Source organism: Kogia breviceps, chromosome 9, assembly GCF_026419965.1.
Source record: "Kogia breviceps isolate mKogBre1 chromosome 9, mKogBre1 haplotype 1, whole genome shotgun sequence".
Classification (NCBI taxonomy): domain Eukaryota; kingdom Metazoa; phylum Chordata; class Mammalia; order Artiodactyla; family Physeteridae; genus Kogia; species Kogia breviceps.
This window is the reverse complement of record NC_081318.1, coordinates 67892786-67917259: the sequence shown is the minus strand read 5'-3', so window position 1 is coordinate 67917259 and position 24474 is coordinate 67892786. Positions and strand designations below refer to the sequence as shown.

At 34.4% G+C, this 24474-nt stretch overlaps 1 protein-coding gene across 10 annotated transcripts in view; it reads left to right on the top strand.

Moving 5' to 3' along the window:
• The window catches only part of DGKB (diacylglycerol kinase beta), a 796780-nt gene that overhangs the window by 127511 nt on the left and 644795 nt on the right, over positions 1-24474 (top strand). For all 10 annotated transcript variants that reach the window (XM_067042589.1, XM_067042590.1, XM_067042594.1 and 7 more), the window contains one exon: positions 19837-20096. In XM_067042589.1, the coding sequence (XP_066898690.1) occupies positions 20027-20096 (70 nt within the window). In that variant the 5' untranslated portion in view covers positions 19837-20026. The remainder of the gene's footprint in view (positions 1-19836; positions 20097-24474) is intronic.

Below are 24474 nucleotides of genomic sequence, written 5' to 3'. Positions count from 1 at the left end.
CACAGGGTGAGGGTTCGAGGGGGATACTCCCCGCAGAGGTGCTGTACCACTGCAGTGGAGCAGGTTGGAGCTGTCCTTTCAGCACCCATTGCTCAGCTGTCTCCCCAAATGACAGCAAAGACCCCCCAAAGTCTGTCAGGTGGCTCCCTTAGGTCCTTATGTTCCCAGACCATAGAACCCTGCCACCGAATGATCTAGTTCTTTTCCTTTTACTATAATTGCAAACTATACCTAGTATTTTTGAAATTTAAATGAGAGAAATACTTACAACACATGAGACACAAATGATTAATACCTAGTATAAAATATTAAGAAAACAGCATCCTGGTGGCAAAATGGACAAAGTGTAAAAGAAGAGCCAATTCACATATGTACAAAAAATTACAAATGTCTAATAAATATTAAAAGTTTCACAACTTCACTAAAACTAAAAGAAGTGTGATTTAAAGTGGTTTACCATTTCTGGACCATCAAATAAAAATAAAGAATAATTTTATTAAAATAATTTAAGCATTTCCTTAAGGCTCAGTGCCATGAGCAGGTTTGCATTTCCTGACTCTGTGCTAGTGCTCTTATCATCACCTCTTGTAGTGTCTAATAGAAAATGAGTTCTACTGAAAATTATTTTAAATAATCTTCCCTAAGGGAAAGCACAGAAAAAAACAAAAGTAAATTTAATGATTTTTGTGACCTGTGTAATCCATTTAAGGCAATAGAACTAAAGTGGTTGAAATAAAACACAAATATACAAAAACTGTAAAGGTGAGTGAGGAGATACAACTGCACTATATGTTAAAAAAAAAAAAAAAAAAAAAGACGAATTTGTAAAGAAAAGTGATGCGGACCCATTAGTTTCCTTTTGCTTTTTCCCCCCATTGAATCCCAGACTTCTAAATATAAAATAAAATATTTAGTCTATAAATAAGGTAGCAGTAAAATTTAGTGGTTACAGTTGGCTGAGAGGAGGTTCCTCCATTGGTCCCCATGCATTTGAATTCTGGCTCCATCACTCATTAATCGTGTGACTCGAGGCAAATAACTTAAACTCTTCATCTCAGTTTTCTTATATGAAATATGGAAATAATATTATCTTACCAGAAAGTTGTTATAACCACTAAGTAAATGTAAAGGGTTAAACATGTACCTAGGTTATAGAGAGCATTTCATGATTGTTACCTATTTTTATATTTTTCTATTTATTGATCATTTACTGTTTTTATTTTTTAAACCATATCACAAATTTCTTAAATATGGATTATGCTGAAAGTTAAACATTTAAGTATATATTCTTATAAAATCTATTTAATACACTTATTTGAAAGTATAACTGAGCAGAAATATTTTTGTACGTTTTATTGGCTGCCTCAGAGCCTGAGAAATATAACATATAAAAACTACAAAGAGTGAAAAACCCAATACATTTATATGAGTCATATACTAGATATTGTGGCCAAAGGATTTCAGTGGCCTATAATTATATACATATGCCAGCTACTTTGAAATAAAATGAAATTGTGGGAAAATCATCCTGAATTTGAATTCTGAGCTTGAATTTCCCCTGTAATGATGTCCTTCATCACTGCTAAGAATCATTTTCTTACCAGGATATAGTTAATATAGGGATGTAATGTATCATTCACTGTTTATGAAGGAAGTATATGGCATCATTTAAAATTCCCAGCTGATGTCAATATTTAGAATCTTAGAACCTTTAAAGAATGTCACAAAATCTATGAGTTTTCTCTTCTAAGTTTGTACACATAGTCACACAATTTTGCACATATTAACAGGTTGTTCAGAGATTCCCTGACACTGTCCATGAACAATTTAATATCCTGAGGGGAAAAACTCAAGGAAGGAGATAATTTTATGAGATAATTTTATGTGATCCTCTAAATGTAAATAACATTTAACTATGCCATTTGAAACTATAAAACTGATAAATGAGTAACAGTAAAAGCATCCAATTAAACATTTCTCTAGATTAATGTTGTTTCACTGGAATACTCATCCGTTAGGATTCACCTTTCCAATTTTACAGTGTAATAAAAAGAATAGAATATTTGTCTTTAGAAAATGATGCCAAAATACCATTTAAAAATCATTTTCTTTTTCTTCCTGACTTATCTCAGTTTTTGTCTGCCCTTCACAAGGTAATTTCATGAGTACCAAATTATTAGGCAATATGCACACATATAAAAGAAATAAGTAATGGGAGATAAGTATAGATGTATATGATTGTTATCAGAGTTCAGATTTTGTCCAAAAAGCAGTTATGTTGCAAAAGAGGCAATGAATTATCAAGAATGAATGACATTTTTGTTTGGTGAGAAAATATTTACTCTCTTAGAGATCTAAAATGCAAAACTTTTTTTTTTAAATTTTATTTATTTATTTATTTTTGGCTGTGTTAGGTCTTCGTTTCCGTGCGTGGGCTTTCTCTAGTTGTGGCGAGTGGGGGCCACTCTTCATCATGGCGCGCGGGTCTCTCACTGTCGCGGCCTCTCTTGTTGTGGAGTAAAGGCTCCAGACGCGCAGGGTCAGTAGTTGTGGCTCACGGGCCTAGTTGCTCCGCGGCATGTGGAGATCTTCCCAGGTCAGGGCTCGAACCCGTATCCCCTGCATTGGCAGGCAGATTCTCAACCACTGCGCCACCAGGGAAGCCCCTAAAATGTAAAACATTTTGAACTAAGTGCTTTAAGGTAGAAAATTTCACAATTTCTAAAATGACAGAAATGATAGATGATATTTAAAGTATTTATTATGCTGTCCTTTATACTCACAGAAGGAAATACCTGGCACGTTGTTAGAATATATCATTTAAGCATGAAAATATAAAGCTGCTTTTTCCATATATCTATAGTTAATGAAATTGTTTCTTGTTGTCATTTGTTTGTGATGGTGAAAATGAGTAAGATGTCATCAAAACAATGTCATCAAATTATTTATTTCTTGGTACAATTTTCTGATCATATGGCTGTTTATTGAAATCATCTAAATTTCTGCTACTAGCCCTTTGTTACAACTTTGGCTATATGTTGCATCTCTTTGGGTGCTTTTAGAGTGTATTGTAAATGACGTTATAACATAAATGGGATCCTTGGATCTAACACAGCTATTGCAGGATGTGCATTTAATCTGTTTCAGGTGTTTGCATTTAGTCAGGAAAGGAGGTGAGAAAGGAAGATATTTATTAAACAACACAGAGATTCCACAATTAAAGGAACAGTAGTCTTTAGTGGTTTGGAAGGAGGAGATTGGAGAAGGAAATTTGTGAACTCTTAAAACAATAATGAAAAAAACAAACAAAACCCAAAATGTCTTTCCCAGCATCATACCCCACTCGTTACCTCCTTCTCCACTCTTGTATAGGCTGAAGATAAAAAGCAGTGATCCCTGTCTTTCAACTCTCTTGGTTCATCTTTTGAAGTCAAGCTTTCCTATCTTTTTTCTGGCTCACTTATAAGTCTGTTTCTGACTCTGAACAAATATATATTTAAAAAAGTAATGACAGTATACACTTGTCCCTGGGTATCCACTGGGGATTGGTTCCAGGACACGCCCCCCTCCCCATCTGAGGATGTATTTTCACATATGACTGAAGAATCAAATCTTATTACCAAGACTAACAAGGAGACCCAGCTCTGACACTGCCCCCCTTTACCTTCTTTTCTTGGTATTCAGATGTCTTGTCGAGGCACCAATCTCTTTTTTGCCCAGATTCTGGTTTCTTTTCCTGACATACCCCACAAGCGTCCTCTTTGCCTGTATCATCTCTTGATTGCTGATCACAATATTTCTGCTGCCTGGAAAGCCCTCTGTCATGTTCTCTCTCTCCTGGTGAACATGTAATTCAAGGTCAAACTTGGACTGTGCACTTCCTCTTTGTAGCTCTTCTTAATCTTCTCAGTAGGAATCACTCCCACCTTTGTGCTTCCAAAGCCTGGTTATTCACCAGGGTGCCTCATATAAAGGTGAATGTGTTTACATTTGTCTTTCCAAATAGACTGTGAGGTCACTGAGATCCAAGAACACTGCCTAATCATGTTTATTTTCCCCAGAACCTATGACAGTGACATGCACTTGTCACTTGATGACTGTGTGATTTGAAAATCTGCACCTTATCTACTCTGGCTAGATTTTATCAACTCCCTTGATGATCTGTCTTGTCTCTGTATCTTGGTCATTAACTGAGGTTCCTATTCATATCTCTTGGCTTACTGCTATTCTAGTGGTTCTTTTTCTTTTCTCTCACTCCTTGATCTGTTGCCATCTGACACCATGACAACTTAATATCCCTCATGGTGCTCTGCCACCTAATTATAACACACATTTTGCAGGCCAAGTAATTATACTCCCTTCATAGCTGCCACCTCATTTAACAAATTTTGTTTGTGTTCCACAGGGCAGGATCTTAATCTAATGTAGTTGATTGTCCACTTTTACATATGTCTTCCATTGCTTTTACCTGTATTCCTATCTCTGTATACACATACTTTCTATTTTTACTTTCCTCAGGAGATATATATTCATATCCTAAAACTAACATGAGAAGAGTGTAATCATGCTAGTTCTTTGACTATATTACTGTTGGTCTTCAAAGTCCTTTTAACTGTAGTTATCTTTGAACATAGGAATCTGCTGTGGACGATCTCTGGAGCAGCATCTTATGGAGCAATTGGAAACAAAAGATATATTAGAAACAAAAGAACCTAAAGCATGGTTCTTGGGTATTTTTTTTATGGTGTAGTAGGCCAATATTAGAAACCAGTTTTCCTTCATAGTCCCAATTCTTACCACAATCTTGAATATTCATTTGCATTATGTTGAAAAAATGCTATTATAGATCCCTAGAGTGTGAACCTTAATTTTAACTGAGAGCTAGTATCTGTTGAGTATTAATTTTAAGAGGTCACAGGTCAAGTAAGAAATGACCCATACAAGAGAAGATTCATTCACTTTGGACATTTATATTTTCTAGACTTCTGTCTCTTGAGATATTTAGAATTGCATGTGATACTAAAAATGTATAATAAATTATAAAATAAAAACGTACACTTAAATTAAAATTTAAAATCCTGATGATAAAGTTACCATCAAAAACTGAGATATACTTAAAGCAATAAATTCATATATGAACACTCCTATATATGAAAAAGAAAAATGAAAATAACCCAGTAGAAACATGGAAAAATGATGTAAATAAGTAGCTTATTGGAAAGGATATCTAACTGGCCAAGGAACACATGAGAATGTGCTAAGTGTTCTAGAATCTGAAATATGTGGGCAGAAACTTAATAAGCTCACTGAAGTAAGTTCATTGTGAAGAGGAATTTGGCATCATATAGTGAACTGTACTCTACAATCCAGCAATTGCATGTATAGTTTTATATATATATATATATATATAGAGAGAGAGAGAGAGAGTTATATAACATGTATAATTATGTGCCAGGAAAATACATGCAAAAATGTCCAATTGCATTATTTTTTTAATAATGAAAAATTAGGCATAAAATATAAATTCTATAAATAGACTAGATGAATAAATTTGGTACATTCATATAATGAATACTTTTTAAAAAATTTATTGAAATATAATTGATTTATAATGTGTTAGTTTCAGGTGTACAGCAAAGTGATTCCAGATATATATACATATATATATTTTTAGATTCTTTTCCATTGTGCTATACAGTAGGTCCTTGTTGGTTATCTATTTTATATGTAGTAGTGTGTATATTTGAATCCCTCCTACTTTATCTCTCCCTATCCCATTTCCCCTTTGGTAACCATAAATTTGTTTTATATGTCTGCGAGTCTATTTCTAATTTGTAAATAAGTTCATTTGTATCATTTTTTTAGATTCCACATATAAGTGATCTCATATGATATATGTCTTTGTCTGACTTACTTCACTTAGTATGATAATCTTTAGGTCCATCCATGTTGCTGCAAATGGCATATTTCCTTCACTTTTAAGGCTGAATAATATTCCATAGTGTATATATACCACATCCTCTTTATCTATTCATCTGTCAATGGACACTCAGGTTACTCCCATGTATTGGTATTGTAAATAGTGCTGCTATAAACACTGGGGTGCTTATATCTTTTTGAATTATAGTTTTCTCTGGATATATGCTCAGAACTGGGATTACAGGATCATATGGTAAGTCTATTTTTAGTTTGTAAGGAACCTCCATACTGTTCTCCCTGGTGGCTGCACCATTTTACATTCCTACCAGTAGTGTAGGAGGGTTCCTTTTTCTCCACACCCTCTCCAGCATTTATTATTTGTAGACGTTTTTATGATGGCCATTTTCACCATAGTGAGATGATACCTCATTGTAGTTCTGATTTGCATTTCTCTAATAATTAGCAATGTTGAGCATCTTTTCATGTGCCTGTTGTACATCTGTATGTCTTTTTTGTAGAAAAGTCTGTTTAGGTCTTTGGCCCATTTTTTGATTGGGTTGTTTGTTTTTTTTGATATTGAGTTATATGAGCTGTTTGTATATCTTGGAAATTAAGCCCTTGGTGGTCACCTAGTTTGCAATCTGTAGGTTGTCTTTTTGTTTAGTTTATGGTTTCCTTTGCTGTGCAAAAGCTTGAAAGTTTGATTAGGTCCCAATTGATTATTTTTGTTTTAATTTTCATTGCTCTAGGATCCAGATCCAAAAAACTATTGCTGCGATTTATATCAAAGAGTGTTCTGCCTGTATTTTCCTCTAGGAGTTTTATAGTATCTGGTTTTACATTTAGGTCTTTACTTCATTTTGAGTTTATTTTTGTATATGGTGTTAGAGAATGTTCTAATTTCATTCTTTTACATGTAGCTGTCTAATTTTCCCAGTACCACTTGTTGAAGTGACTGTCTTTTCTCCTCGTGTGTATTCTTGCTTCTTTTGTCATCGATTAATTGATCATAAGCGCATGGGTTTATTTCTGTTTTCTATCCTGTTCTGTTGATCTGTATATCTGTTTTTGTGCTAGTACCATACTGTTTTGCTGACTGTAGCTTTGTAGCATAGGCTGAAGTCAGCGAGCCTGATTCTTCCAGCTCTCTTCTTCTTTCTCAAGATTGCTTTGGCTATTCGGGGTCTTTTGTGTTTCCATACGAATTAAAAAAATTTTGTTCTAGTTCTGTGAAAAATGCCACTGGTAATTTGATAGAACTTGCATTGAATGTATAGATTGCCTTGGATAGTATGGTCATTTTTAATGGTATTGATTCTTTAATCCAAGAACATCGTATATCTTTCCATCTCTTTGTGTCTCCTTCAATTTCATCAGTGTCTTATAGTTTTCAGAGTACAGGTCTTTTGCCTCCTTAGGTAGATTTATTCCTAGGTGTTTTATTCCTTTTGATGCAATGTACAATGAATACTTTTGCTCCACAGCAGTAAAAATGAATGAATAAGAGCTACATATTCATATATATATTTCTTTATGGAAGAATTTAGTGAAAAAATGCAAGTTACAGAAAAAGATAATGTGATAAAAATTATATAAAGTAACAAAACATATAAAATAGTACTTATACAGTGTTCATTATATATACATATACACACAGCTATGTATATGTATATATATATATATATATATATACATATACATACACACACACACACAGTAAAAGAATAAAGGAAGCTAGAAATAATACACAGTAGCGTTAACATCTGGACTTTAAAAGATATGAGCGAGTTTGTGTGATTGGAAAAAAATATATGCTTACCAATTAGAAAAAAGGTCAGTTGTAACTGTGAACTTTTATATTTGTATTTCAATGAGAACATTTTTTCAAAGGACATCTTGGGATCTATGTGTTATATTCCAACGAGACAGTTTTTAAAATTTAATCTGGGATTTTTCAGTTCTTAGAAATTAAGCCTCACGAGGCTAATAAGGCAGAATTTATTAATTGAAATTTGTTCATTTATGAGTTCCCTTGTATAAAGTATCTTGAATGCTATCAGATTTCTTATTTGATTACGGTATTATTTCTCTCATTAAAACTGATAGACATACGTGCTTCAGAGATTGTTGTACTATAGGTTCAGGAAAAGTTTAATTACTAGTATTCATTACATCATCTAAATTAGCACATTGACACTAAATACCATCGTATTTCTATAAAATGATATTTTTATATATTGTCTTCTGCATGTTTTACATTAAAATTTGTTTTTATTACTTATTCCCTGTTCTCAGGATAAATCTTTTAAAGTACACATGAGACGCTCTTCAAAAGAAAAGAAAGAAAATTTTATCAAAAGTCATATCCAATCAAAATTAAATAGGGTGTTAATATTTAGAAATGAAAATGAGAACAGTGAATTAAGTATGGAAAGAATCTGATCTTTCCAAAAACATTATATTCAAAAAAACTTTGGGTAAATATCTGAGACATTACTTAAATAGTTTAATGACTTATATATTTCAGGAAAGCAAAATGCTCAATTAGTCTCTGACAAAATGTGTATGTGTGTGTTTGCGTATGTGAGTGTATGTGTGTGTGTTTAATTCTGTTGAGAGTCAGCTATGTCTGTTGGTCAATGGAAATACAGATTTACAGAATCAACTTTCCAGGTCTTCCTCCTTTTCGAGTATGTCATGGAAACATAATTGTAACAAATATCTCAAGATCAAAACTATGTGCCTAAGTGGAAAGAATATATTCCTTCTGAAATAACTTTGAAGATGGAATCTATTAGTTGGAAGTAGATCTCACGGCTGATTTAAGCTCTCCCTGGATTTACAAGTGCTGCTATATTTAGGCCATTCTAACCAGGAGAGGCTGAGGTGTGCTATTTCTTTGCTGATCTCCAAACAGCTGCTAGTGTTTCTCAATCTTTTTTGAGACAGACCTGATTTAAAATATTACAACCTCATTTCACACCTTGAATTCTTCTCAGAAAGAGTAATTTAATTTCGGTCTCTTTTTTTAGAAACCCACATTAAAACCTTTGTAATATTGTTCAGTTTGTCACTGTTTCTGGTTTTTGAAGGATGTCCTACAGGCTCTCTTGAATGCATTATACTACATCATACTTCTACCAAGGAAATTATTCTAGTTTAGAATTTGAATCATTTTTTTACATTTCTTTGGTTATAAAAACTTTCATATTTTTTTTCTTTAGGACAAGTAACATAGACCATAGCCTAATTTCATTAGTCGATTTGTTCTTTTGTAATTCTGAAAAAAACCTTCTACAGGCTAAGAGTAGAAGCTTAACTTGTTAAAAAAAAAAAAAAAAAGAAAAAAAATCCTCCTTCTTCTTTCAGTCATCCACTATAATAAGCATGGTGCCCTTCCACAACATATTTAACCCTCCTGAGATTATTTGTATTATCATTTTGCCCAAGATGTGAATAGGATATAATGAAGTTAAATATTGTTCAAATTGACAGTTTTAGGGCAGATATAGCTTCAAAGTTACCTTACTAAAATAGTGTTCTCTTAGCCAGTTTAGAATTTTTAGTTGAATTATGTATGTTTAACAATGAAAATTGGACATTATCCTATAGGTAATAAAGAACCATTAAAGGATGTCAGATGTAGGAGTCACAAATGCTGATGGATTTTTAGAAAGGGTACCTTGATTGAAGTGCTGATAATGGAATAAAGAAGGCCTAGGACAAATGAATGAGGGAAGATGGCATATAGGTGTTTCATAATGCAATGACCAGAGGGATGGAGACAGTGTATATTTTGCTTATAGAATGTCATGTGAAATTTAAACTAATCACCATTTTTTACATAAATTTTAGAGAAAAGTGGTTATATTGCAAAAGTTTCTCAAGCTCACTTCTAAAAGTTTCTGTAGTTTATGGTAAAAAAATCGCTAATTTCAAAAGATGTTTAAATTCTTCTATGGCTGTCATCTATCTCTGTGTCTGTAAATTGAATCCAGCTCTGTGTTTTTATACTGTGGATTTACTGCAAGCATTACTTGTTTCTCAGAGCAGACATCAAATTTCACTTAGTAAAAAGGCCCCTAGTGTACTTCAATAGTGATTTTCCTTAGGCAGTTGTATACTGTAACTTGAAGTTGAACAACATCTTTAGAGTTGATTATTTTCTAGGGAGTAAAGACGTGAAAGATATTCGTTCCTTACCAGCAATCATCAGTTTCCAGGAAATGACTGAGACTGAATTTATTATTTTTTTAATTAATAGAAGATTGTAAACACATGCATATTTAATTCAATACAAAGTCTGAATGTATTATATCAGAGGCTCTTCAGGAAAACAGTTAATATTTGGAGAATTATTTTTAATGATTTTCATCTTTCTTAAGTTAGGCATGGAAAACAGTAAAGATAAATTTGTCAACTTATAATAATCAACATTCTAGGAAGTATCTGTTCCTGTTGAAAAAGTCCCAGGTCAAATAGATTGAAAAAAGCCATTAAATGGCCTTCCTCCTTAATCAGTATCCTGTTCTGGGGGTGGAAGGATAGGGTTATTCTTTTTCATTTTCCCCTCTTTATTTGGGGTTAAATTTGTATTTGGAAAATCTTTATAGAAGATACAAACAGGCCTTCTTCCCTGTCAAAATATAACTACAAAAAAATGGCATATGAAATGGATCTTTTCTCTTTCTGGGTTCAGGATCTTTGCCTTTTCCCAATATATTCTGCTAGGTATTTATTTTTTGTTCCAACATTCTCAGTCTTTCAGCAAGCCATTACTCAACTCCCAAAGGCTTCAGAGGGAGATGGAAAATACATAGCAATATGACCTTGCCCATATAATGTAAGAATGGTAAATTAAAAGTTAAACACACATACACTCATATACATTTTTCATATTTGAGCATACATGAAAATGTAATCATCATTGTCATAGTAGAATAACAGTTTTTTGTACTTTTTGTTATGTGTCAAATATTGCTCTAAGTTACTTGTTCTTTTCATTATCCCATAACAAACCACAAAATACTCTGTGCTTTAAAATAACCATTTATTGTGCTCATGGATTTAGTGGGTCAGGCTTTTAGAATGGGCTTATTGGGTTGGCCTGTTTCTGTTCCACTCTATTTGGTGCCACATCTGGGGAGACTGCCAGTTTGGAGAAGGGGGCTACTTGATAGCTTGGGGTGGGATCATCTGAAGGCATCTTCACTCGCATACTTAAAGGATGATACTGGCTATTGACTGAGAATTCACTAGACTGTTGGCTTGTGCACCTACGCATGGTGTCTCCAAGTGGTCTCTTCATGTGACTAGTTAGGGCTTTCTTCTAGAAAGTCATAGAGTATCACTTCCACTGTAATCTGTTGATTAAAAGGTAGTCATAAAGGTACTCACAAGTACACGGGGAGGAAACAGACATCACCTGTTGGAAGAGTATAGCAAGTTTCTAGAAGGGCACTTTACATTGAGGACACTTTACATTCAATGTTTCACACTGAGAGAAGTTCTACCTAGTACATAATCACCATTTTCCCCTAATCTTCTGTTCTTTATTCTGAGAGGTGTCCTCCTTAAAACCATGTGTGGAAAGAAAGAGAAAATTCACTTAAAGTAATTTTCTTAAGAAGAATAAGATAATAATCTAAATTAAAAACCAGGACTACAAAATGTAGACAATACAAAGCTTGATAGATATATTTACCTGTTTTGCACTATGAAAGCTTTCCCTTAGAAGTGTCAGCAGAGTTCAAAAATAACACAATTATGAATCTTATATTAAGCCACCCCATAATCTTCTGAAAGGTTTGTAGACTTCTAATCTTTCCCCCATATGCATACTATATATATGTTCAAATTAAATACTATAGATATATCTTAAATCCTTAGTTACAAAAGCAAGGAGAAAATAACCTCTATTGAGAATCTTTTATTTATTATGCATCGTGCACATGTTATTTCATTAAATGTTAATACCTCTGGGAGGTGGGCGGCATTATCCACTTTTCATGAAAAAGAAATTTGATAGGTTAAGTGAATTGCTTTACCTAGGAAAGACAGCTCAGAACTTGAATGAGTATACAAATCTATCGGATTCAGAAGTGGTAGGTTAAGAATGTGATTAATTGTCCTTTAGTTGCCTTAGTCTATAAACTAATCATTTAAAATCAGGCTGTTATAGTTTTAAATAAATGGATAGCAATATCACATTAGCTTTTAACTCAGCCTGCTCTTTTTACTATATGCCTTTAGTGAGCTCACTTTTCGACATTTGTATGTAATTTTTTTCATATCTTCCCACTGTTACTTTCCTCTTCCCCCATCATTGCCTAACTAATCTGTCAGCTAATAACATATATAGAGATATAAAAATTGTGAAAACCTAAGTCATCAACCAGAAATCTTCCATTTTCTAAGCACCAAATCTATAAAACCACTTGCATCTGTACACATTGGTAAGATTAATTTTGGCCTTCAGATATTTTATGGAACTTCTCTTTCTATTAAGGACTTTTAAAATCATTTTTATTTTTTAAGGTCTTTGAAACAGCAGTCAGTTTCTCTCTCCTGAAGTTGAACCATTCCTGCTATAAATTCTTCTCTTCAATTTACAAATTTTTCCAGTGATTCCTACAAAGAAACAAACAAATGAACTCTATTGGTTCCATATTCTTCTCTCCATCGCTACTTTTAGCTCTCCACTCCCCCCCACAATCACACTTATCAAGGAGATGATGATATTCACAGTCTTCCCAGACTCAATTCTACCATGCAACCCCTTCCAATTTGGCTTGCTCGGCCTCAGAGAAATTGTTTTGCTAAGGTCACCAGTGACCAACATGTTGCTTTTGGATATTTCAATTCTCTTCTTATTTAAGTACTCAGCAACTTTTGAAAAGTGCCTTCTATCTTCTCTTTAAAGGATTCTTTTCTTCCTCTTCTGTAGTCTGTTTGACACCATATTCTTCTTCTTCTTCTTTTTTTTTTTTTTTTCCAGTGTTTTTCCACTTCTAATTGCTAATATGGGGATTCCTTGGAGCTTTGTCCTGGGCACACTTTCTCATACCACACAATTTCTGCAGATGTGCTTAATATTTCATATTTGTCCCTTCAGATTCCCTATTTATCCTCTTCCCATTTTGCTCTGTGACTCTTGGGGCAATTTTATATATACTGCACCAACGGCTGTCTTTGCCCTCTGGCTTATGATTGGGTTTGGTCAGTGAGAGGCACTGAAGGATATTGGAGAATTGGAAGATGACAGGATGAGGGAAGTTATTTTCCCATCTCCTACCCAGCTAAGTCATTCAAAGAGGGATACATCCTGCTACCTAAGTCCATGGCTCCTATCAAATGATCTTGTATACTCCGGGCTTTCTTAGCTGAAACATCCCTAGTCCCTGCAGGCTTAGGGTCCATAAGTTCCTAGATTTTGCTAGATCAGGATATTGCACCAGCTTCTATTAGCTTTTTTAACCTCTGTCCACACTTCCTAAATAATCCTTTTATTAAACTCCTACTTATTCATTTTAAGGATACTGTCTGTTTCCTATTGGGATCCTGACACTTGGGATCCTTCACCAGGAAACAAAGTATTAGGTGGAGTTATAGATACAAAGGCTTATCCGGAAATTATTCCTGTGAAAGATAAAAAGGAAGAAAAGCAGGATCAGGCAAAAAGAGCCTTCAAACAACGAGGCAGAACTAATATCTGGGAAAAGAAAGAAGGTGGGAGATGCAGGGTCGGTTACGAAAAGCTTCAGATTATAATGCAGACATGACAGAGTCTCAGCCAGTCCATTGGGGTGTTCGGGAGCAAATATAGATCATTAAAGGATTCCCCCATTGGACAAAAGTGGCACGACCCTCATGCACCCATCATCTTTAATCATTGACCTCTACCTGTGAAGAGTACGACCTTGGTTCAAAAGCTGAATGTATTCTAAAGGAAAAAGAGCTCGAGGCTCTCAGTTAACTGTACTCTTTGCAGCTGAATGCTAGTTCTTTCTTGAAGGCAGAGCTTAGTAGCACAGCTTCATGGATGCCATATCAGGCAAACTTATGTATTTCTTCCACATCTTTAAACATCGTCTGTATCAGACAACTCACAATATCATACCTCTGTCTCTCTTTTATTAGCCCTAGGCCTATGTCACTGTCTACTAATCCTTTAAACTTAGATGTCTCTTCATGAATTTACCACATCCCAAAACAAATATACTGATTTTTCTATTCTTCTCGCACCTGATACTGTTCTAGTATTTAGGAACTTTAAACTCCACCTTTTTTGTACCCTGTGCTTAAGCCAAAACTATAGGAGTCATTCTTGATCCCCTCATCCTGCATATAACATATCCTATTCATTATCAGATCTGGCTACAGAAATGTATCTTGGGTTTGGCTTTTTACCTTCATCTTTACTATGACTTTCCTAGTTAAAGCCACTACCAGCTCTCATCCAGTTACTGGAATAGCCTCCTATTTGGCCTTCCAACTTCCATTCCTATCACCTTCCAATCCACTGATTAGAAAAAAACTTCTTAAAATATATGTGGACCATGTTTATCTCCTCCTCAGAATATGTCAATGGCTTCATAATTTACTTAAGATAAATCCTCAATATGACCTCTAAGAATGTCTTTAATGTGGCTTTTACCTGTTTCTGTGGTCTACTCATGTGCCTCTTTCCCTCTTGCTCACCAGGCTCCAGTCACACTTGCCTTCTCTGGAGGTCTTCTAATATTTCTATTTTTTTGTCTGTTTGTTTCCTCACTTCCGGGTTCTGCTCAAAATGTTCCTCTCACTCAAGTTTATAACTATTACTCAACTTTTATGATTTAATTTAAATAAAACTTTTCTGTAGATTGCACTTTGAATCTCTTAATCTAAATCAGGGCTGTCTTTTGTACTCTCACAGAATTCCATTCATTACCTGTATTTCATATAACTTATCACAGTTTATAATTATTTATTTGTGTAGTTGGTTTGCTTAATGTGGATCTTTCCCCAAAACAAGATCCAGGAACTGTCTTACTTATAACTACATCACCAGAATTTGGCTCAGTCCCTAGCATGTCATTGGGTCTCAATTTAGACTTCTTTTCATGGATAAATGAACAAATAATTATAAATCAAGTGATAACAGTAATATTCCATTTAATTTCATCCTATTTTTCTTTCAGAGGTTCTATGATTGATATTTTGGGTCTCATCTTTTTCCACTTCTGTGATTTTTTCCATGGGTTACCTTATATTTTGGGATTTATGACCCTTGAGACCCAGTAAATATTTTCAGTCATCATAATGCTTTAAATTCATATGCATAGAGTCTTCAGTGTGCCTTAGTGTGTATTAGCTTTATTCAATGATTGGAGTCATCACATGCTGACTTTGAATAAATATTTAGAAATCTACACTTAATGTGACTAACATACAGTGCATCCAACCAGTCAGATCCATTTATCTAGACGTTGCTTGTACCTTATTTGTGAGGAAATTGATTTCCTTTACTAGCTATGGAGACTGTGTTTTAGTCCAGGTACAATAGGCCAAAGAGCCTTCTCCAACTCCTCCAATACAATTATTTCCTGCCACCAGTTAACTGAAGTGGCACACCCATTCACTAGATAAGAATGCGTTCCAACAGCCAGCAAAGTGGATTCTTCTTGGCTTTCATTTTATATGCCTAAAGAAAACCCCTTGCAGAGGAACAGGAAGTCTGTGAAAGCATCATAGGGGATCTCAACTGAATACTGTCATTTTCTTTCTATACATTTATAAAGAGGCAGAGACTATAAGGAAATGTTGCCATCATTCCTATCTCCTTCTGAGGCATAGAAGATAGCTGTGCCTCTTGATTTAATATTACACATGCAACATTTCTCTTTACAGACTTATGATGTGTTAGTTCAACTAGCTTAAAAGATTTGATTAGGAGAACCTTCTCCATTTGTACCCCACCCTTAATTTTTTTCTTATCTGGCTGCATGTCATATGATGAGAACTGCCAGAACTGTGAGAAACCAAAGGCTTCCAGGCACCCATTAGGAGAAGGATGAGAAGAAGTTTTATTCAAAGCATATGGATGTTGGAATTAACCAAATCTAAGAACCAGAGAATTTTCTGTGTGTGGTTCAGGGATGCCATTACTCTCTAAATACCTCTTGCTAGAATGAAAATGCATTAGATCAATCCAGAAATGCTGTTCTTGATAGAAAAAAATAAAGACCTACATCGACAAAATCATGCTAAATAAAGGAAAGCTAAGTAGTGTTTTTGTTAAATATCTACAAATATTTTAAATATTGTCCTGATGCTCATGTGTGTTATTATAAACTGCGTAACTGACATCTCAATTATGGCATTCCTTGGGGATGAATCTCATTTATACAAAGTCAGTTATATTTCACAACCCAACATAAAAACTCTATGAAATAAAGCTTTTTTCTTTTTCAGCTGTAAAAGCTTTGTATCTCTAAGCACAACTTCTTTTGTTTATGTCCATTCATTTGAAGGGAAGGGGTGAGGCCTCTCAGGAAAGTGAAACCCATAGTGACTTCTGTTCCTGACTCCTTCCTTATAAGCCATTTTCTCTTTATCAACCTCAGGGGCTCCTTCTAACTCTCCTACCCATGTTTTTCATTATGAAAAAAGCCTTTAAGTGAATTCATTCTATAAATATTTATATATACCAAGCAATCTTCCAAGCACTGGGAAATAACACTGAACAAACAGATAAAAATCCCTCCTCTCATGGGATGTCTATCTTAGAGCCCATGAGAGGATGGTTGGCACAAAATCTAACACATACGTTCAGATGAATGTCAAGGGCAAACTCAATACATATTTTTAGTTGTTTTGTTCTTTTTGAGGAATCCCATCAGGGCTTAAAACCACATATATTACCCCTAATTCTAGTGTGAGGAGACAAATATTAAATAATATAAATAACTTAAATATTTGGTAATAAGATGTTATATTCAAAACAAATAAACGTGTGATGGAGGGATGGTGTGTAGGAATGTTAAATTTCAAATTGAATGACCAGGTGAGACTTTACTGAGAAGATAGCATTCATCTAAAGATCTGAAGGATGTCAGTTAACCAGTCATTTTAAATTTGATTTTCTTACGCTAAATTAACTGGGGAATTTTAATAAATTTCAGCACAGGTAGCCAGGTGGAAAACTGTAATTAATTAAGTAATGAATTACTATTCTAATTTATTAATTAACTTGTTGGTAATTTATCAGACAGACCTCTGGAATCATCTCAGTTCATGACTACCCATGGGCGGTAAGGGGTAGGCCATGTTAAGGAAAGAAGAGAACTCAGGGGGCCGGTTAAGAAGCTATCACAATCCAAGTGAAAGAGAAAGAATCTGAATGAAGACACTGATAGTTTTCCAAAATAACATTTTCCCAAAATAATCTGGTTTCTGGCCTTTTTTGTGTTCTTTCATTGCTCCTTACTACCTTTAGAATAGTGCCCAAACCTCTTTGTTTGACATTGAAATCCTTTCAAAAATTGTTTCTTACTGGTTTCTCTAATAGGTGTGTCTGTATTCTAATAAAACTTTATTTACAATAATAGATTGTGGGCCAATGTTTACTGCAGTCAGCTGTTTGCCTACCCCGGTCTACTTTGTGGGACTCTCCCATTCTTAGCACATGGTTTGCATTCTAAAAGTTATCTCACTAGTATCAGAAACTGCTGAATTCACAGCCAGTATGTCAACATTCCAGGTAAGAAGTTGGAGGAAGAGAAAAAAGATTAAAAGAGCACTTGCTAGCTCTTTCCTCAAATAGAACCTTCCTATATATCCCACCCAACATCCACTTACATCTCACTGGCCACTTCTTCATGCAAAGAACCTGAGGAATATAGTTGTTTAGATGGATATATTTTCATTTAATAAAATTAGGGTTATTTTACCAAGGAAGAAAGAAAGAATGGATATTGGGTAGGTTTCTAGCAGTCTCTGTCATATCTATCAGATTTTAATCACCTGGTGTCAGTTTCTTCATTTGTCAAAATAGGAGACTATTAGCACCTCACAGAGTTGTTTGGTGAAGATTGAATGATCCAACACACGAATGCTGTTAGGAGAATGCCATGCATACTGTAAGCTCAGTAAAACTGACACATTGTTGGAATTAGCTTTATTTTCATCTTTTGTGTGTTTTGATCTTTGTTGTATTTCCAGTGCCTAGAATGCTTTCTAGCACATAGGAGATCAATAAACACTTTTTTTTGAATGAATAAATGAACCGCCATTATCATCAGTTTAGATTTTTAGATAGCAGGCAAAAGAAACTGATTCTGGCCCACTTAATCCCTTATTAAAATAATGGTACTTACTTCTAGAAGGGACAAGATACCTGGAGAGTCAGGCTCAGACAGGGACAGGTATCCTATTATTGCTGTAATCGTTTAGACCAGAGCTATTTTCACACTGTGCTTGAATAACTCCACTCAACATTTAAAGCCCCATGAGATGGAGTCTAATGATCAAAATGTGACTGAATCATCTGTCTCCCTTTGGATAGGAGAGAACGGAACACCTTGTTTTATAGTCCCACCAAAATGGCATGTAACTGGAGAGAAGCAAAGACTTAGGATGAAATCCATGTGAAGGATGAAATCAGCAGGAAGAAACTGGGTGGAAAGCACAAAGAAATATCCATCACATGTTCTTATTCCTTTTAGTTTGTGTTGCTTCCACAAAGTCGTGGTTGTGATGTAAGAGCATCCCCTGGGAGGAAAAAAGACCTAGCAATTTGGCCTCTGTTAATGCATCAGTATCTGCATTTTTTCCATTTGAAAAGCCAACTACCACCTTGTAAAACTGATTGCAGGAACCCTGAAGAGATGAGACCAACAAGAAGAGTTTTTTTGTTCTTTTTTCTTAAGGATAAGATGACAGAATATGACAGTGAGGTTGTGAGATTGATAGAGAACAGTAAATAGATGTCGAAAAAAGGTTAGGCACTAATGCCAAATACAGGTACCGTGCCTTTAGGTAATGACATCTATATACATAATCCTTCCAGTCATTTAATTTCATAAATTATGTAAGTAATTGTTTCTAAATATTTTAGTTTCTATAATGATTACAGTGCCATTCTGCTTGGTTACTGAGCAATTGATTACTGTCTCTGATAAAAAGTTGAAACCAGATGGTTTTTCATTTTGTTTGCCTTTATAGATGTAGCAGTGAATATAGGTCCATGACAACCTAGGGGTTTATTTTTAAGCATGATTCACAGTAGTTCCATCTACTATCATTATGAAAGTCTGTCAGACATTTGGAATTGCTTTAATTTGGTAAATTTTATTGAGATTTTTACAGATGGTAAAATTAAAATTACTGTTTTTTTTAATTGTTAGGGAAAAAAACCCCAATTTATATAACCTGCCCAAATTGATTTGCATAATCGCAAATATATGTGCTACCACTGATGACCATTCCAAACCATTGTTGGAAAGCTGGTAGACTAGCAGACTGTATATTTAGTGAACGTTAGAGCTTATTTAGCTTCATTTAATAATCTGGGTCTAAATATAACATTTGTTTAGATATTAAAAAATTAATAATTTAGATTGATAAAAATGACACCCTTCTTTGCTCTTGGAATGTGAAGTTTAAAAAACTGAACAAAAAAAAGTCTACTTGTATGAAACTAGACCTTATAAAATTTTCTTCATGCTGTATTTTTAATCATATTTCTTCTATGATTTGATGTTAGAAAATGTGTATAAAATGCCATTAGAGTGAGCAATTAAAGATTATTATGCAAAATAGAATAACTGAAATATATTATTTCAGGATTAAAAATCTTTAACATTCTATAACTTGTCAATTTTTTTTCTTTGTTTAATGATAATAATCTTTCAATCTTTCTTTTTCTTTCTGCAGTGCTTTAATACCTTATTGAAACTACAAACCCATATCCACAGTGGTCTCATGTTGACAGATTGCATATTTTGAAAGCTTGAGGTATTTTATAATGAAACATGCCATGTGGAAACTTTGAAGCATAAATTCTGCCAAACATCTGAATAAAGAATTTCTCACCTGGTATGTAAGAGATCTCCTCACCACCACCATGACAAACCAGGAAAAATGGGCCCATCTCAGCCCCTCAGAATTTTCCCAGCTTCAGAAATATGCTGAATGTAAGTATTCATATTGATAATATGATTTGACTTGGTATTTGCGCTAAACAAAGTTATTATTTGCTTACCAAAACAGATTATAAATCCCATTCAGCATTGGGATAAATACAGGTGAGTCTTTTGTGTTTTCAAGTAAGTGAACTTGAGACTACCAGTTTGGCATGAGAAAAAGAAAAGGTAAACTTAAATCGAACTTTAGATCTCAAAGAAAAAGAACTAGAACTTTAGATGCAAAAGTGAACTTGGAAACACTCCCGCTGTAATAGATGTGAAGCAAAGGATAAGATAGTTTTGGAGAATGGAGACTGGTGAGTCTGTAACCAAGAAGAAGGATAAGCAGAAGTAAGGGGAAAAGTGAGATTTTTTTTTTTTCCTTCATAACATTTCAAAAATATGGGGAGTAGGGAGTCATAGATACATCATGGCATTGAAATTAGAGGTTGTAAAGGAAAGAGAAGGTGTAGGATCTTGCAGCACGTTGTTTAGTGTGTGTATTGATACAAAAGATAGGCCATGGTGATTCACTTTATAGTATGCAATTTTAAAATATGGTAAGCTTCTTTACACATAAACAGTAAAATTGTATTTATTTATTGTTTTACCATGGATTTTCAAAAATACATCTATTTCACAAATTGAGTTTCAACAGTAAATATGGGTAGCAACTGTGTCAAGGTATTGAAGAGAGAAAATGAAGCAACTAATAAATAGGAGGGAGCAAAAGGCTGGGAGCACGATGAGTAGAGAAAAAATAATATGCAGGGAATGTAATAAGAATGGTGAGTGTTAGAGAATAAAATGCAAGAAGTGGAAAGCACAGAAAGAACCAATAGCATGCAGTAGTGAAAGAGGCAAAAACTGGAACAGCTGGAGATGCTTGTGCAGAGAATTGGGGCATGTAGGAGAGAAGTGTCAGGAGTGAATTGAATCATATTATGACGAGGCAGAGAAAAGGATTAAACTCAAATGGAGGATTGGAATAATAAGAAATAGATATGTGAGTGAATAATAACACTCACATTTACACGGTACATAATATAAGTCAGGAATATTAATAAACAATGTATATCATCTGAAGAGGCCAATTTCATAGGTTTTCCAGACGTTTCCTAACAGGAGATCTGAAGTGTTCTGGGTGAGGTTATCAGAGTGCTGATGGGTAATTGTAAGGAAGATGCAAACCCATGTAACCTGTAAGTTTTCTCCATCAATAATGATAAAAATACAGCAACTATCAAATGGAGGGGAGAATCAGAAGTTGTTGACATCAAAATGTGGTCCTTATACTGAAAAACTGTTTTGAGCCACTGAAAGCACAATTCATCTACTTATTGCATGAAGACAATTTATCCCAGAATGGCTGAATTCCTGTCTGCATGTTTATACTCAGTGATTTCTAAACTGGCTAAAAAATGATTTACCTATGTTTTATCATTTCTATATGCTCTTTACTGTTGTGATATATCCAATAATTAAGTAAATATTTCTGAACGTCTTCTTTAGGGAGAGTATTCTGCTTGGCACTGTAGGAGATGCGAATATGAATAGATATGGACCCTCCATTTTTGGAATTTACAGTTTAATAAAGGCTAGAAACTAATGGATAAACAACTCTAGGATAAACGATATCTAGGTGAAATATCTAAATGCTACAAGCAAAGTTTAGGGATATGTAGGGCAATAGTATGCAGCTAGAGATGGAAAAAAGGAAGGCTTCATGGAAGAAGTAGAATTTGAAATGAATCTTAAAAAATAGATTCATGGTAAATGCAGAAAAAGTGATATAAATTAAAAGAAAAAATTAGCATATATTTGAGGAAGTGAGATGAGCTGCATTTAGCCACACTACAAATTAAGAGAGTAAGTGGAGGTAAGGCTATAAAAATGAGATGGAATTTAAATATACAATGCTCAACTTGAGTTAGGCAGTGAAGAGTAATTGCAGAATGTTAAGCGTAGGGCGACATGAACAATGCTATGCTCCAAGAAGCTTAATTTACAAATACGAAAATAGTATATGTGACAAAGAGACTGAAATTAGGCCAGTGGGCTACTGGAATAGACTAAAAAACGTGGATGAAGAATGATGACCAGAAAAGCATAGATTCAAATATTACCTCATTAAAACTAGTGGAAGAGAACTTGGGCAATTATAAAATATGAGAATTGAGAGAGAGAGAGAGAGAGAGAGAGAGAGGCAGAAAGAGACAGAGTTCTAAAACTTAGGTCTAAAAATTTGACTTGGAGGACAGGGCAATTTGGTGACATAATTTCCCAAGTAAAATAAACATAATGGTTTGGTTTAGAGTATGCTGAATTTAGCTGGATTATTAAAATATATTTTCCAGTGTTCGGGTACTTATAGGAAACATGCCTGTGGAGGCACTAGTATAAAATAGATAAATTATTGCCATGATAGCTAAATTATTATTTACAATAACTTTTGCTCAGATATTCAAATTGCATTTGAACTGATAAACAGAATTTAGTACTAAAGTATTAAATATATTACAGGCTGCTACTTTTATTTTATTGGCTAAGGAATATGGAGGTACATTTAATTATATCATTAAAATTCTTGATTTATTAATAGATTTGCAGAAATACCTGAGACAAGTGGTAATAAAAATTGTTAAAAATGTAAAAGTTCTAACCTCTTGAGACAAAGATTAATGGGCATTCAATAAATTGGTAGTGAGTAGTGACGCAGTGAGTATAAGAACATTATTAAAATGGATCTTATGAGAAGACATATTACCTGTGAAGGAAATAAATAGTGCTGATTCCATGATCATTAGACTTGCTACTCTTTTTTAAATAACCAAGACAACAATGAAGAGTGTTAGAATGAATCCTCTAAGAAGTTTCCTGTATAATTAAATAGCAAAGAATATTATGATTAGGATGGATCTTTGTGTAATAAATTGCCATTGTCAAAACATAGCAGGAAACAAACTTATTATCCTGAAGATTATAAAAGTGGTATATTTTCCATGCTATTCAGTACATGTGATCAGTTTATCAGCAGCATTTAAGGATCAGATTTTTCATGTTGCAATGCAGTGTTGGCGAAGTGACATCCCTCTGTAGTCTATTAGAAAAGTGATATATTATGTTTTAGTTGTTTTGTAACTTTCAATAAGAAATTGTTTATATGTATTAAATGACTAAATTTTTAAAAAGTTATTAATTTAAGTTTAAATATGCAGCATGCTAAGATTATAGGTGATATATTTCAAATAAGTGTTCTATACGCTTTTGGGGAATGGGTTGGGGTCGACGAATTCTTGGTTGAGATGAATGAGTTCATGAAACCCCTACCCCACAAAACCAAATCATTCAATGTTGGACTTAGATAATACCCTAAACATCTTTTTCTCAAGTTATCTGATCTTGAGTTCTCTCCACAATTGCCACAATATATCGTGTCGTATTCTGTTTAGGCTGCTATAACGAAGTACCATAGACTGGGTAACTTATAAACAACAGAAAATTATTTCTCATAGTTCTGGAGGCTGGAAGTTTGAGATTAGGGTGCAAGCATGGATTCTGGTAAAGGTCCTCTTCTGGGCTGCAAACTGCCAACTTCTTATATTCTCACATGGTGGAAGGAGCAAGAAAAGAGCAGCAAGCTCTCCTGGGATTCTTATAAGGGCACTAATCCAGTTCACCAGGGTTCTACCCTAAGAACCTCATCTAATTCTATTTACCTCTCAAAGATCCCTCATATTGCGTGGTACAGTTTCAACATATGCATTAGGGGAGACACAGATTTTAGTCCATTACACCCTGTAACTATACATGTTGTTTCAGCTTCTAGGCTTTCCTCATAATTAATTGGGGGAAAAATAGAGTGACATTGGCACTAGCTGCCTGGCTAGGCAGCTAGCACATCAGACAGCTGTGTTCAAATCCTGGTCCTACCATATTTTAGATGTCTGACTTTCAAAAGTTATATAACATCTCTGTCCCAATTTTCATACTTGTAAAATGGGAAAAATAATAAATATGTCGAATGTTATAAGGATTAAACTGAATGAGTTAATATATGTCAAGTAATGGGAACAGTGCCTGGTGAGTTACAAGTTATATAACTGTTTACGATTATTATTTTAATAGAGAGGGAGTGAGTGTTATGTTGGCTGTTTGAACATATTGTTGATGATCAAGTTAAAAAGTGCTGCATTTTAGAGCATTAAGAGCCAATGTCTTTTTTTCTGCTGTAAGACCACATTCTTCCCACAAGGTAGAAGCTTCTGGTGCTGTTGGCAGCCTCAGATCTGTGTTGTCCCCACAAATGCTGAAGGCATCTAATGTGAAGCCTGCTGTGGCTGCCTACAGCATGCTGAGCCCATGCTCCTGTTTAGGGTTTCAGGCT